Genomic DNA, 14,932 nt, shown 5'->3' with positions numbered 1-14,932 from the left:
TTCAGAGGTACAGGTCTGTGATTCATCAGTCTTACACAATTCACAGCGCTCACCATAGCACATACCCTCCCCAATGTCTATCACCCAGCCACCCCATCCCTCCCACCCCCCACCACTCCAGCAACCCTCAGTTTGTTTCCTGAGATTAAGAATTCCTCATATCAGTGAGGTCATATGATACATGTCTTTCTCTGATTGACTTAAAGAAAGCAGCTTCTTAACCAATGGCAACAGCCTGAAGTCACCATAAGCTAACTTCTGCCTCATTTCCACCTTCCAGATGTGCAAATGCCTATAATGGTGGAACCCAGTTCCCTTGGAGCTTCCTAGCAGCTAGGTAGGGGGGTAGGAAATGATAGGCAGAATAGGTGGAAAATACAGTTTTAAGCTTTCTGACCTCTGTAAGTAGAAGAGGGTGAGTTAGATGGGGAGAGTACCAGGGAAGGCTCTGTCACTGTAATACAGTTAATTGCTCGCCAGTTACTTTAAAATAGGGGTTGATTTGAATGGAACCCCCAAAGTGCTAACATTTGCTCAACTTTCTTAATGCTTTTGTTTTTTATTAGGACTGGGCCGAGCCTATGCCCTGGCTTTTGCAGAAAGAGGTGCATCCGTTGTTGGTAAGTTGATACATTTTTCTTTTCTTTTCTTTTTTTTTTTTTTAAGATTTTTATTTATTTACTTGACAGAGAGAGATAGCGAGAGCAGGAACACAAGCAGAGAGAGTTCGAGAGGGAGAACCAGGCTTCCCGCCAAGCAGGGAGCCCGATGCAGGGCTTGATCCCAGAACCCCGGGATCATGACCTGAGCCGAAGGCAGACGTTTAACGACTGAGCCACCCAGACGCCCCAATACATTTTTCTTTTTAATGAGTAGCTTGTATGGAAAGTACTGTCGTCACAAGTCAGTCACCTTTGTCTTTACGTCAAATAGTTTGTCAAGGTCAAATTTCATCACTAATTATTTCTTCTGCCAGCAAAACTTTTCCTCCTTGAGGCTGACTCTCTAACTTACTTTTTTAGAGTAGACTAGTTTCACAGAATTTGCAGCCAAACAGAATTGATAAAGATGGTCAGGCATTCATTGTATAAAAGGAAATTCTTGAATTTGGAAAACTGTGAGCTGTAATTTTTTGAGACAGAAGGCTGGTTCAAGATGAATCCCTTTAAGTATAAATGTATTGATGAGAATAAGAAGTGCATTTTGAGGACTAGAAGTTTGGAGTCAGGGAATCCAGAGTATTTTTATTTTTTTCTTTTTAAACCTCTTTCATCAAAATTTTTTATATGGGAGCTTTTTCCAACAAATTGTTAAAAGTTTTCGTTGAAGGGACAGTTGCATGAATTTTATTATGGATCATCGGTTGGAAGATGCTGTATTGAAGGATCACAAGGTGGGAGGTTTTAGTAATTTAAATGTTTTGGCCTGGTATGATGTGGTGCATGCAGGAGTGGATTTGTCTGCCGCCAAGCCTTTGTGGGCAATAATTGAATGAGTGCTCAGTGCAGGGTAGGTAGGTAGGACAGACGATAGGGCCTAATATTTATTAGTCTCTAATTATTCCTGTGCAATATTCTATTTATATATATTTCCTGTGCAAAGAAGGTACTTTGTTCATTGGATCTTTTTTGTTGTTTGACATAGACTCTTTTGGAGGGGGGTGGGGGAGGGGACAGATGTGTCTTTGAAATTGGTTGAATAAATTCCTATTTTTTGTGGGATTAAGATATAATCTTAGTTTATAGATTATAAACTAATAATCTGTTGGGATAAAATTGTTGGCCCACAAGGACTTCCTAATGACAGTTTTTCTACCTCTTATTAAGGGAAAGAGAGAGACAAATTTCCCCCAATTTGTTTATGGAGACATGCATAACAAAAAGGTTATACACCCCGGTTTTCTAGACAAAGAACACTCAAGCAGAACATTTAATTATACTCTTCTCCCTCAGGGTAGATATGTAGCTTATCTTTATGGAAGGGACACAATCTTTGGATGTTCCTTGTTTAAAGACATATCCACCGTCTATTAATCCAATCTGCTTCTTGTGGCAAGCACAAATTTTGACATTGTGGTATTTAGCCAGAGGGTGTATAGTTCAGGCCCTGTTTGCCAGATTTTTGTAAGATACTTCATTGTCAGGGTCCACAGACCCACGTTGGTACTGTTTTTGTTTTTGTTTTTTTTCTATCCGTTACTTAATATTTTTACCTTATAACTTTTGATTTATCTACATTTTTTCTGCTCAATTCTGTACATGTAAGGACTCCCATTTTATCTTCTGTAGCTCCTAAAGGATTTAGAATATTTCCTCTGCAAAGAAGGTACTTTGTTCATTGGATCTTTTTTGTTGTTTGACATAGACTCTTCCTGGAGGGGAGTGGGAGAGGGGACAGGTGTGTCTTCGAGATTGGTCAAATAAATTCCTATTTTTTGTGGGATTAAGATATAATCTTAGTTTATAAACTTATTTTGTAAAGACTTTTATAGCAACATGTGTTCGTGTGGATCAGTTTTCCTGTATTGATCTCTTACTGCTGAATTTATTAAATTCAGAACAGGAGTTTTTGAGTTCTAACAAAAAGATAAAGAGGTCCAGTGTGTCTGTTTATTTTGTCATTGCAGCAAGCGCTGGTGAAGTCCAGCAGGACAGAAAGTTTGTATCTTGGAAAATCATTTGTCATACTTGGCTGAAGAGCCAGATTTCGTTTGGTTAAGGGGAAAAGTTGATCTATGTGAAACGGCTTAGCTTTTGGCTGATTTTTTTCTACTGCTTTTTTTCTGCGACCTACCTGTGAACTTTCTAGACCAACTGCAATTTGTGTTCTTCCCTGGCCACTGCTACCCCCTAGTTTAGCTTTTCAGATCCTGCTTCCAGCTTGCATCGCACACACTACTGTTTCTCGTTTGTTTTTGTTCTGCCCTGCGTATTTTTTTACATGAGTAAGAAAAAGTAGGGGAATAAATAAACCTGGGAGGGTATGACATCAGAGTATCTTGTCTATGAAAGAGTGATTCCTCCTAATTTTATGGCTAGCTCAGAGTTCCATAAGAAGTAAGACCAAAAGGATAGAGTAGCTTGTTTCTCATATAAGTCACCTTATGCTGGGTTATGCTGGGTTAACAAATCTCAATGGCTGACAATAGTAAAGAATTATTGCATGCTTTTGTGGCCTTTTAGCCTCCAGTCAACTGTGTCTCTGCTCTCAGTGTCTTCCTAATTTCAGGATCCCAACTAAAGGAGCAGCTTCTCTCTGGGACCTTGCTGTTCTTGGGATGGAGGGAGAATACCAGTGGATCCACTTGTTGCCTCCTAAATCTCTTCTGTGATAGCATGCCCCTGCCCTTCCCATTTCGTTGGCCAGAGGAAGTTCCTGGGCCAAGCATCACAGAAGATATTCTCTAACTTCATGTTAATATGATTGCTATGTTTTATATTCCGTAATATAAAGAATTATGGGACATCTCAGTCTGGTGTAAGAAGTGCTCAGCCTTTGGCTGATAGTTACAACAGGGATGTTCAGCGTTGTATAAACTACATCTTACAGGAAATGTTTACACATGCCTGAAGTGAATGTTGGTAATGGAATTGTTTTGGGCTTTTCTCAGTAGTTGCGTCATAGGCAGGACTCTGAGTCTTGAGTGTTCTCTTGAGGGCATGAACACAAAGATGACTCAAGTGGTCCAGCAAGAAGAACCTCTCTTTTGACCGTTAGAATGGCAGAACCTTTTCAATTCTTGAAGTGGAGAAGTAGCACCTTTGGGTAGTTGAAATCCTGATCCTTTTAGATGGGCATGATTTCTTTCCCGTGCTGCTGTGGCACAGTGGTTGGTAAAGATGACTCTTAGGTTCCCGAGGCCTGATGCCAGCGCCCGTCTTTTCAGCCCCTGTGTGATCCTCACAGCTGAAAGGGGAACCATGGTGGGAACACTGCCCTGCCTTCGAAGTCAGGTCACGCTTCCAGTCCTGGCTGTGCCGCATAACCACATGGCCTCTCTCACTGTTAGTAGCCACCTTATCGAGCTTCGAGCATTATGGTGGGGGTTAAGTGACATCAAAAACAAGGCCTTTGTAAAGGGAAGAGAACCGAGCCAATGGTAGGGACCGCCCGCCATGCGCTAGCTGCTATGCTCATGACCTGGATGCGTCAAAGTGAGCCTGAGTCTTGCCCACTCAAGGGCATTCTAGCCTCCTTACATAAGACGTGTTTCTTTTGTAGGTTCTTTTTTTTAATTTTTATTTTATTATGTTATGTTAATCACTATACATTACATCATTAGTTTTTGACGTAGTGTTCCATGATTCATTGTTTGTGCGTAACACCCAGTGCTCCATGCAGAACGTGCCCTCTTTAATACCCATCACCAGGTTAACCCATCCTCCCACCCCCCTCCCCTCTAGACCCTCAGTTTGTTTCTCAGAGTCCATAGTCTCTCATGGTTCGTCTCCCCCTCCGATTTCCCCCCCTTCATTCTTCCCCTCCTGCTATCTTCTTCTTCTTTTTTTTTTTTAACATATAATGTATTATTTGTTTCAGAGGTACAGGTCTATGATTCAGATTTCTTTAAGGATCTTTTGTAGATTCTTAAAGAAAAGAGCCTGCCTTAGGCACTGATGTATTCTCTCAAGTGTAAGCTTAGTGCTTTGCTTAGTGATCAGTCAAGACATACATGCTGAGACTGGTGTAGCCACTCTGGAGAAGAGTATGGCAGGTCCTCACCAAGCTCAAAATAGAGCTACCCTATGGTCTAGCAATTGCACTAGTAGGTATTTACCCAAAGAATACAAAAATACACATTCGAAGGAGTGCATGCACCCTGATATTTATAGTAGCATTATGAACAATAGCCAAACTGTGGAAACAGCCCAGATGCCCATCGAGTGATGAATGGATAAAGAAGACACACACACACACACACACACACACACACACACACACACACACTGGAATACTACTCAGCCATCAAAAAGAATGAAATCTTGCCATTTGCAGTGTTGTGGATGGAGCTAGAGCATGCTGTGGTAAGGGAAATGAGTCAATCAGAGAAAGACAACAGATGATTTCATTCATGTGGAATTTAAGAAACACAACGGATGAACTTACGGGAGAGGGAGAAAGAGGGAGGGAAATAAATCATGAGAGACTTTTTTTTTTTTACTATTTTATTTATTTATTTGACAGAGAGAGACACAGCGAGAGAAGGAACACAAGCAGGGGGAGTGGGAGAGGGAGAAGCAGGCTTCCTGCTGAGCAGGGAGCCTGATGCAGGGCTCGATCCCAGGACCCTGGGATCATGACCTGAGCAGAAGGCAGATGCTTAACGACTGAGCCACCCAGGCGCCCCAGTCATGAGAGACTCTTAACAACAAAGAACAATGTGAGGGTTGATGGAGGGCGGTGGGTGGGGGAGGGGCTAGATGGGGGATGGGCACTAAGGAGGGCACTTGTGATGAGCGCTGGGTGTTGTGCGTAAGTGATGAACCACTGAACTTTACTCCTGAAACCAATGTTGAACTGAATGCCAACTAACTAGAATTTAAATTAAACAAATAAATACATAAAGGGGAAAAAAGACCTACATGCTGATTAAATGAATAAGTTATATGACACATGGAGAAAGATCACAAGAAGGCACATGTGGATTCCAGCTTATAATAAATGAGCTATATGTACAATGCCCACAGCTTCCCCAGGTGCTTCTTGTGACTATCACGAACCCAGGTTATGGGGGCAGCCTTTAAAAATAGCTTTAGAATAGCTCTGGACTGTTTATCATTTTTAAATGATAGAAAAACTAAAAATAAGGGCACCTGGGTGGCTCAGTCGGTTAAGTGTCTGCCTTCAGCTCAGGTCATGATCCCAGGGTCAGCAGGGAGTCTGCTTCTCCCTCTCCCTCTGCCTGCCACTCTGCCTACTTGTGATCTCTCTCTCTGTCAAATAAATAAATAAAATCTTAAAAAAGAAAAAGGAAAACTAAAAATATTTTATACAGTTAATAGACAACATCATATGGACTCCTTTATTCGTCCAACAGTTATTTATTGGGTGCTTGTCATGTAGCAAGCCCTGTTCTGGGAGCTGAGGGGATGGAGTGGGGTCCCTGTTTTCATAGAGATTACCATTCTAGTTAGGGGGGCATTGGGGAAACACAGTCAATACGTATATAAAACCGTATCAGATAATGAAGAGTGCTGTGGAGAAAAAGAGTGAATGGGCTGGAAGAGAACTCTGAGGAGGGACCTGGGGGCAGGGAAGGATTGTGCCAGGAGAAGACCCGGGGCCCAGCTGGTGCCTCAGTCTTGAGGCGGGAGCAGACTAACTTGTGTTCAAGGTCAGCAAGAGGGCCATTGCAGCGGGAGCAAGGTCATCGAGGGGAGCAAAACTCGGAGATGAGAACAGAGGTCACAGAAAGCCAGATTGTGTCAGATCCTTTAGCTTTGAGTCAGGACGGGCTTTTACCTTGATTGAGATGGGAAGCCATTGGTGAATGGAAATAGAGGGACAGCATGACCTGATTTAAGCTTTAAATGGATGGTTCTGATTTCTGTGTAGAGATTGACTGCGGGAGAGCAAGAATGCAAGTGGAGGATGATGAGGTCATTGGGGCTTTTATACTATTAACTCTTTTTGTACATTCTTAGGCTTTTTCCATTAAAGAGAGAGAGAACGAAGAGGAAGCAGAGAGTCCTATCAAGATACTGCAATAATCCACATAAGAGATGGTGGTGATTTAAATAGGTCATAGGGGTGAAGGTGGTACAAAGAGGTTAAATTCTAGGTATATTTTGGAGGTAGATATGGCAGGGTTTGCTGATTTGCTTATGTGGGTTGCAAGGGAAGGGGAAGATAGGGGCCATTTACTGAGACCGGGAAAGACCGTAGGAGGACCGGATGGGCAGGGAGGAGATGTTCCTGCTAGACTTTCAGATGGAGGTATTCAGTAGGCAGTGGCAGACAAGACTGTAGTTGGGGGACAGGTTACAACTATGTAAATCTGAATATTCTCAGTTTATAAATGGTGTTTGAAGCCAGGAGGCTGGATCACATTACCCGGGTAGTGAGTATAGACGAGCAGGAGAAGAGGTCCAAGGACAGAACTCTGGATGATCAGTTTCTAATTTTCCCCTTTTTTCTCTCGGTAAGGATGCCTTTGATGCCATCTTGTTGTTCAGACAAAGAAAATCAGATACAGGAGCCTAATTTAAGACCCTGCTGTCTAAACTATCACTGCATTTTGTGGCCCCTTACATATTTAGAAGCACGATGGCCACGCTGGAGAGGCTTTTTGATGAACGAGAGTGATTGTATCTTTCAGCCAAACAGTGAAAACAGTATGGCAACTCCGTGTCGTTCCCTTTTTGTTTAGTGGAAAAAATTGTTTTTAGGATAAAAGAAACTTGCTTACAACATTAGAGGAACAGAGTGGCATTGTGGTAGGTCCAGGTTCTAGTCTGGATTTTGCCATTTCATGCAGCTTTGGAGCCTGGGGCAAGTCACCTAACCCTTCCCGACTTTCCTCAGCCGAGAAACTGGGAACAGCTGTTCTGCCAGTGTTCCCCAAAGCTCTGTCGAGATCAAAGGCTGCAGTGTACCCCCTGGTTCTTTGAAAATGTCAAGTATGCATATACCAGTATAAGGTATGAATGGTATTTTAAAACTTTATTATTATTATTCCTTAGAATTTTAGCCATCCATTTAATGGTAACAGTGTCACCTAGTATGGATACATTTTTCTTTGCATGTAATTGCAAAAAGATCTTTTCACATTGTTGCTATCCCAGGCTTGCACTGTGTAACCTGAGAAGTGCTTTTCTAGTTCAGGTTGTAACCCTGTGATTTAAGTTTGGTGACAGTGGCATGATGAATGGGGCCAGTGTTCATGGAGTACATTCTAGTATAGAGACTTGTCTTGAATAAATCTGTTCTGATGCTGTTTAACTGCATGGCACTGATCTCAGTAAATTATTTACCCAGGCTTCAGGGCTTACCTGTTTGGTTGCACTTTGAACAATTTCCACTTGAGGGTAGTGTTCCATTGCCCAATGGAGCAATTCTTTCTAAACATCCCATTTGCTTTTGAACTTTGCCTTACTTAGTTAAAAAGGCTCTTAAAAGACTGTTAGCTGCATGTCTTAAACTGCTGATATTTTTTACTGGTTGTTTCCTGTCATTTGAGTAATTTCATGGAAATGAACAATTAAGAGAATTTAGTCTTGAGAATCTTTTTTTAATCTCTTGAGGGATAATGTAAGCCTCTTTCCATTATTTTGTGTCTTCATACCAGTTTTTATTTGCAGTAAGACAGTAAGACTACATGGTAGAAAAATATATTCCAGTCCACCTTCTGAAAAATCTTTTTCCTTAAAAAAGTTATATGAAAACACATTTGACTTAGCTGATTTTCGGTGTGGCTAGGCATTGGCTTTTGCCCTGCCTCATTCCCTTATCTTTAACCACCCAATCCCATCGAGCCTTCACCCGAATGAAAAAAAGAAAAAAAAAAAGGGGATTGAGAGAGAGGAGAGAAACATTCTTTAAAAGAAAAAAAAAAAATCTTGTTTTTTTTTTCCCCAGATGTGGCAACCATCAATTTGATAATATTAAAAGGCTTTAAATTTTAGTATATTACCATGCATTTATTAACTAGTAATTTTTTTACTGTTGTTCCTCTAAATTTATGTAATAATATTATTACAAAATACTCATTTTGCAATGTAAATTATTTCTTTGTCCCAAGTGTTTTTATTAAATTGTTTTTTTCAAGTTATTTGGAATTGATCTATGCATCTTCTCATTAGTTTTGGCATGTTATTTTGTAAATTTTACCTTAAATTGTGACATACACTAACTCTGTTATTTGTCCCCATTATTTAGTTCTGTTGGTCTTTATGTACTTGTTGCTGAAATCTGTATATTACTCTAGCCAACCCATACTTTAACGTTCAGTAGATGAGAAAGTCTTTGAGGACCAGCACCATTCTCCTACGTCTTAGTGCCCCACTGTAGTAATTTCCTTGCAAATAGTAAACGCTTGATGAATCTTTGTATCTGTATAATTGGACACAGCAAGATGTTATGCGGTGAGTATGGTCAGTTGTTAAACATCTAACGATGGAGTCATGGTATCAATTAGTGGCTGAACACGTTTGAGTTCTGTATATAGTTTCTGATCTCTGTTAACAAATAATTTTTATTTCTTTTATGGTAGACCCTAATACAGTTTGTTTTATGAATATTTTTCTTCTTTTTGCTGGAAGTGGGTTGAATCATATTCTTTTGTCTTTTCAAAAAAGAAAAAGCATTGCAAAGTTAAAAATCTCGTGACCTGAACCTGCGTTTAAATATTTTTGCTGCTTCATATATCTCTCTCTCTAGAAACAAAGGGCCATGTTTGAAAGTATGTATGTATCTCCTGGCATGTTTCATAAGACGGGGATAGGGTCGGAAGGAACTGAAGAGGTGACAAAAGAAATACACTCACAATGGGATTTTATTTCCAGTTTGTATTTTGAGGTTGAGAAATGAGTTCTTGTTTGTTTTTGCATTGCAGTGAACGACTTAGGAGGGGACATCAAGGGATTGAGTAAAGGCTCCTTAGCAGCTGCTGATAAGGTTGTTGAAGAAATAAGAAGTAAAGGTGGAAAAGCCGTGGCCAACTATGGTATGGTATTTGAAAGAGCTATACTATTCTTGCATTTTCCTTCAACTAATGCTGTTGTTCACATTAATAATCATTGAGCAAATGTCTCAGCATTCCAGTGTGATTATGAGATTAGATTTTCTCTGAGTTAGCCAAATCTGTTTGGCTGTCTATTTTATATAATATATGAGGTTTTTAAAAACTTTGGATGTAGGTTATTTCATGAGTCTTAACTTTTAGCATATTGTTTAACATTTTTATTAATCAGTGCATGATAAAATCAGTAAATTATTAATGATGTGGATAGGAATATGCTCTTGTTCTTGACAGACCCGTTTTAGCTACAGAATAACATTAGATTCTTCTTTTAAAATTGTTTTAGAAAAATTCTTATGGTACTATAGCATAGGAAGTAAAATGCCTCCTTTCTGGTATCCAAGCACCAAGTTCCATTTTGCACAAGTAATCATTGTTCTTTGTAACTTTCTTACCTTTATAAAAACATAAGAGTCAAAGTTAGGCATTAAAATAAAGCCATGAGGAAAAACAGCATTTGATGTATCGATTCTAATAGTATCTGTAAGGAACCTTCTCGAATAGATTTACTTTAAAAGGTGAGTGCTTATTGACTTTTCTGCAAATTAGATTGTTTTTATTAGCCAGAGGTAAAATTAGATTGCCAGTCATTTGATTTTGAAATTTTAAAGGAAAGGAAATAGGATATGATTTGTTTTGAGTGTTCTAGGGAATAATGAGACAGATATTTTAGTATCTTCTTTTCTCACTGAGGATCTACAAAAATGTTTTCAACTTTTTTTTTTTTTTAATTTCTGGAGTTTAAAAAATCTATTTTATAATGAGAAAAATTCCAGACTCTCTCTCTTGCCTCTCCCCCCAGTTTTGATATGCAACCCATATCAATCAATCAAGATGCAGTTAGGAAAACAGAAGCCCCTGCAGGTGTCCCAAGTGTGAAGGGTTTTCATACAAAGAATTAGAGGCTTGCATAACCATTGCAAGGGCTGGGTACGTGCATGTCAAGGAAACTGTGGATGACCTTGTCAGGTTCTCGTGGCTCAGCAATCTTTCATCTGCACTCTGCTCCAAGATTTGCCTTCATGTGCAGGCTTCTCCTACTTCTTCATTCTTTAGATGGGTGCCTATTTTTGGCAGATCTAACTCAGGACTATATGGATCTCAAGGAAGGGAATATATTTCCTGGCTCCTCCCCAGTGATTGCAGAGAATATAGAGAGAGACAGTGGGATGTTGATACCAGATCATTTGACACACAACTCTGGGGATATGAGCTCTTCCCCCGGGGCTGACGAGCAGAAAAGAAGAAAGCCACTCTATTTTATTGAGCTTTGCTTTTTGTACTTAGTAATGTACAAACAGTAGGTTTGTTTACATATGTAGTTATAGAGCATTGAACATGCTTTTTCAAATTAAACATGTACCTCCTTGCCTCCCTTGTAAATTCTGATTTGCATCTTTAAGGGGAAGTGCCTCTGGGACTATTTAAAATTAAATACAAATTGAACAGTTAAATACTCAGTTTGTCTGTCATACTAGCCACATTTCAAGGGCTCAGTAGCCACATGTGGATAGTGGCTACTGTGTTACTATAGTAATAAGACATTTCCATCCTCACAGAAAGTTGTTTTAGACAGTGTTGTTTTGGATAGTATTTGCCAAAATGTTATTTATTCCCCTCTCCATTTTTTTATTTTTTTATTTTTTTGGTACTTTAAAGAATTGTTTTAGGGGATACATTTCCTTTGTAACATTAGATAGTCTATATTTTGATTTGTTATGTGCCTGCAAATATAAATTTGTTTTTGTGGAAATGAATTCTGTTGAGTGAATAGTATTTGTCATGTGCTCTGATCCACAGAATTTAGAAGTTATTTCTGAGGGATATTACTGATGTTTTGTAACTAATTTTCCTTTCCTCCAGATTCGGTGGAAGCAGGAGAGAAGGTTGTGAGGACAGCACTAGAAGCTTTTGGAAGAATAGGTGATGTTTCTTTGTGTTTATGGTACTAACAGAGCAGCTTCTACCTTCCTAATCAAATTTTTTTATTTTACTTTTGTTTATAAGAAATTCCTTCTTTCTTTATAGCCAAGGTTTTATTTATATTTATTTATATAGCCAAGTTTTTAGATTTCTTTTACAAATTAATTATTTTACATACCCTACCTTATTCCACAAAAGGCTCGAGGTGGCATTTTTTATGCAAAAATGTGTTGAGTTTGTTTTATATTTTTTTGGACTTAAAAACTTTAAAAAACTTACGAGCATTTTCTGAGCTCTTTATGAAAATTTAATTATATCCCAAATATGTTTATAAAACAAATATTTTGGCAGTAGAGGACCCTGTGGAATCTTTTAGACAATTATGATTTGGATCATAAAGATTCAATACCTTGTGAATTGATTAAGATGAATTATATGTAATAAAAATCTTTATTTTTCAGAAAGAAGGATTTCAAATGTGTCGTTCAGTTTATCCCTCTCTAGATAGTCTTCCTGGTTTAGTTCCACACGTTCCTAGTAAAAGGTTATTTAAAAAAATTTTTTTATTTTTAGTGAAAGGTTATTGAATTACTATAGGGAAACATTCCTGCGGATAAGCCCAACATGTTTACATTCTGGAAGACATTAATTTTTGTAATTTGAATGTGCTCCTCCGCCTTTTTTTTTTTTTTTTGTCTAGCAGATTTATTTTTCTGATTATGTTGGGTTGAGCTTATAAGGGACTTGTTCACATGGAATTTGACAGAGGGATGGAGGCCACAAAGGCATGAAGTTATAGGGTGAGAACAGCCCTAAGATGATGGTTGAGCCTTAAAAAAAAAATGATTCCTTTTTTTTTTTTTTTAATAATAATAATGAGAATACAATTATGTATTAAGATAGTCCACCAGTTTCTACCTCTAATAGTTTCCTTTCTGGAATTTTGACTCTTGAGTGGCAAAGAAAAATCTTTTAAACTTTGAACTTTCTGAGTGAATTCTGAGGTTAAGTGAGGGATAGCTTGTGGTTACCGTTGAATGCTGAGAACCTAAGAGTTGGGCAACGGCTGATTCTATCAGTAAGCTGGTAGAATTTTGGCATAAGGTGGAGGTGGAGACATTTACGTATGTAAATTTGAGAGGAAAACTCTGACATGATGAGATACTTGTGAATCAGGTTTTTTTGTGTGTTTTGTTTTGCTATAGGTATAAAATTTTTGTTCTGATAGCACTCTTCTGCTACTATTATTATTTACTTTAACATGGTGGGGAGAAAAAGCCCAATTTTGAAAGAAATAGAGTTGTAAGCCCATGCAAATTAATATGCTTGTTTTTATGTTTGTGACTTGGATTTTTTTTATATTGTAGATGTTGTGGTCAACAATGCCGGGTGAGTATTTCTTTTTTTCATTTTGAGTAGGATGATAATGTCCATGCAAAGTTTTTGGGTGTATTAAAAGTGGATGCTCCTCCTTCTAACCTATGTAATATCATTGTTTTTAGAATTCTGAGGGACAATTCTTTTGGTAGGATAAGTGACGAAGACTGGGGTAAGTTGTTTGTAACATAGGTCTCTGTGGGGCAAAGCTATCCATTTAGCCTTTTTACTATTTGAGACATTTGTACATTTAAGGAGAAACCTGCTTCTGCCTACTTTTGCTTCTGCTGATGTCGATGACAAACATGATGAATAAGCTTTACAGCCGAAAATGACCACAACAGTTGGAAGTAACCTATTTTCTTTTAACATTAATAAATGAAAACTTTTAAAATCATTTGGCAGAAGTTACCTGAAAAGATTGTGTGTCTTTCAATTCGCTTTCCCCTTTATCTTCTTGAGAAGTTGTTTGCATTTTCCAGCCGTATTAACTCTAACAGTCTGACACATGCTTAGCTACTTGTGCGATTCTTATTTCAAGAACAAGAGCAGGATATGGAAAGGAGTCTGGGGCCCTGAAAATGTTGGAGATCTGAGAATTGGGGGGGGACCCCTAGATGTAATTTTGAGGCTTCTAATGAGTAGGGGAAAAATCCCATTAGGAATGCCACGTTAGAAAGATTGAGTTTAAATAAATCACTTTTTATTTTCTGTTTGCTCTTCATACCTTTACTTTCTTTTCTTCTTTTAAAAGATTTTATTTATTTATTTGAGAGAGGGAAAGAGAGAGAGAGCACAAGCAGGGGGGAGGGGCAGAGGGAGAGGGAGAAACAGACTTCCTCCTGAGAAGGGAGCCCAATGCTGGACTTGATCCCAGGACCAGCTTTATGTGTAAAATTCTTAAATGTTTGTATTAGTGGATTTTTATATAAAGTAGGCATAAATTAAAGATGGCATTGTATTTAGATGTGTACAGGGATTATAGTAATTTTATCATAAATTATGGGGAGAATGGGTATGAACTGTTGATTGGTTACATAATTGGGACAGAAGCAAAAATGGTTACTCTTGGAGCAATATGACAGTAGTTGATTTTGAATGCTCAGTATAAAATGAACATCTTTGTATAAATAAATCATTGCTTATGTTGATTCTGAGACATGCCTATCTAATTTTTGACAAAGTATCTAATAAAAATATTGTTTTAGATATAATCCACAGAGTCCATTTGCGAGGCTCGTTCCAAGTTACTCGGGCAGCTTGGGATCATATGAAGAAACAGAAATTTGGAAGGTAGAGTTGTGTGTGACTGTCGGGGGTGGGGGGTCAGGGATGCTGTGCGTGGGTCCTTGTGTACAGGGAGAGATAAGTGCTTTGATAGTGAGGAAGATCTAGTCAGAGAAGCGCAGGCTTTTAATGTACTCTTGGCATATACCCTCTCATTAAATTGGTGTCACTTAGTCGAGGATTCGCTGAGCTGGCCAACTTTATATTTCTTTTCACCTCCTACTTTTCAGTTTGAACGGATTTCCTGGTGTTCTCTGATATTCTAGCAGTATACAAACGGTGAGGATTCAGCTGTACTTCATTCTCTAACCGAAGTTTAGTGATACTGTGTCCAAGGGCCAACTGAGGACAGATGAGCGCTGTGTCCAGCTCGCTAGTGCTGGTCCGACCTGAGTTGGTCTTTAGGTACTGGGAGCTGTAGGAATGTGGCTGTGTCTGTGTGAGTGACCGGGAGCGTGGCAGAGCCAGGAGGTGGCTCCGTGGACTCTGTCCGGCTCCTTCTTGTTAACCTGAGGTTCACACACATCTACCAGCAGGAAATTGTTTGTGATACCTGTTCCTCTTGGAGAGTTCTAGCTTCTCCTAACTATCAAAGTTTCTGAAAAT

General features: G+C 38.9%; 1 protein-coding gene across 1 annotated transcript in view; it reads left to right on the top strand.

The window, feature by feature from the left end:
- HSD17B4 (hydroxysteroid 17-beta dehydrogenase 4) overlaps positions 1-14,932 on the top strand; it is a 90,021-nt gene that overhangs the window by 5,355 nt on the left and 69,734 nt on the right. Inside the window, exons 2-7 of the mRNA XM_032425135.1 lie at positions 567-620; positions 9,554-9,664; positions 11,603-11,662; positions 13,030-13,051; positions 13,165-13,211; positions 14,248-14,332. Coding sequence (XP_032281026.1) covers positions 567-620; positions 9,554-9,664; positions 11,603-11,662; positions 13,030-13,051; positions 13,165-13,211; positions 14,248-14,332 — 379 coding nt within the window. The remainder of the gene's footprint in view (positions 1-566; positions 621-9,553; positions 9,665-11,602; positions 11,663-13,029; positions 13,052-13,164; positions 13,212-14,247; positions 14,333-14,932) is intronic.

The sequence above is a fragment of the Phoca vitulina genome, unplaced genomic scaffold (assembly GCF_004348235.1).
Source record: "Phoca vitulina isolate PV1807 unplaced genomic scaffold, GSC_HSeal_1.0 scaffold32, whole genome shotgun sequence".
Taxonomy (NCBI): domain Eukaryota; kingdom Metazoa; phylum Chordata; class Mammalia; order Carnivora; family Phocidae; genus Phoca; species Phoca vitulina.
This window is presented reverse-complemented; position numbering and strand designations above follow the sequence as displayed.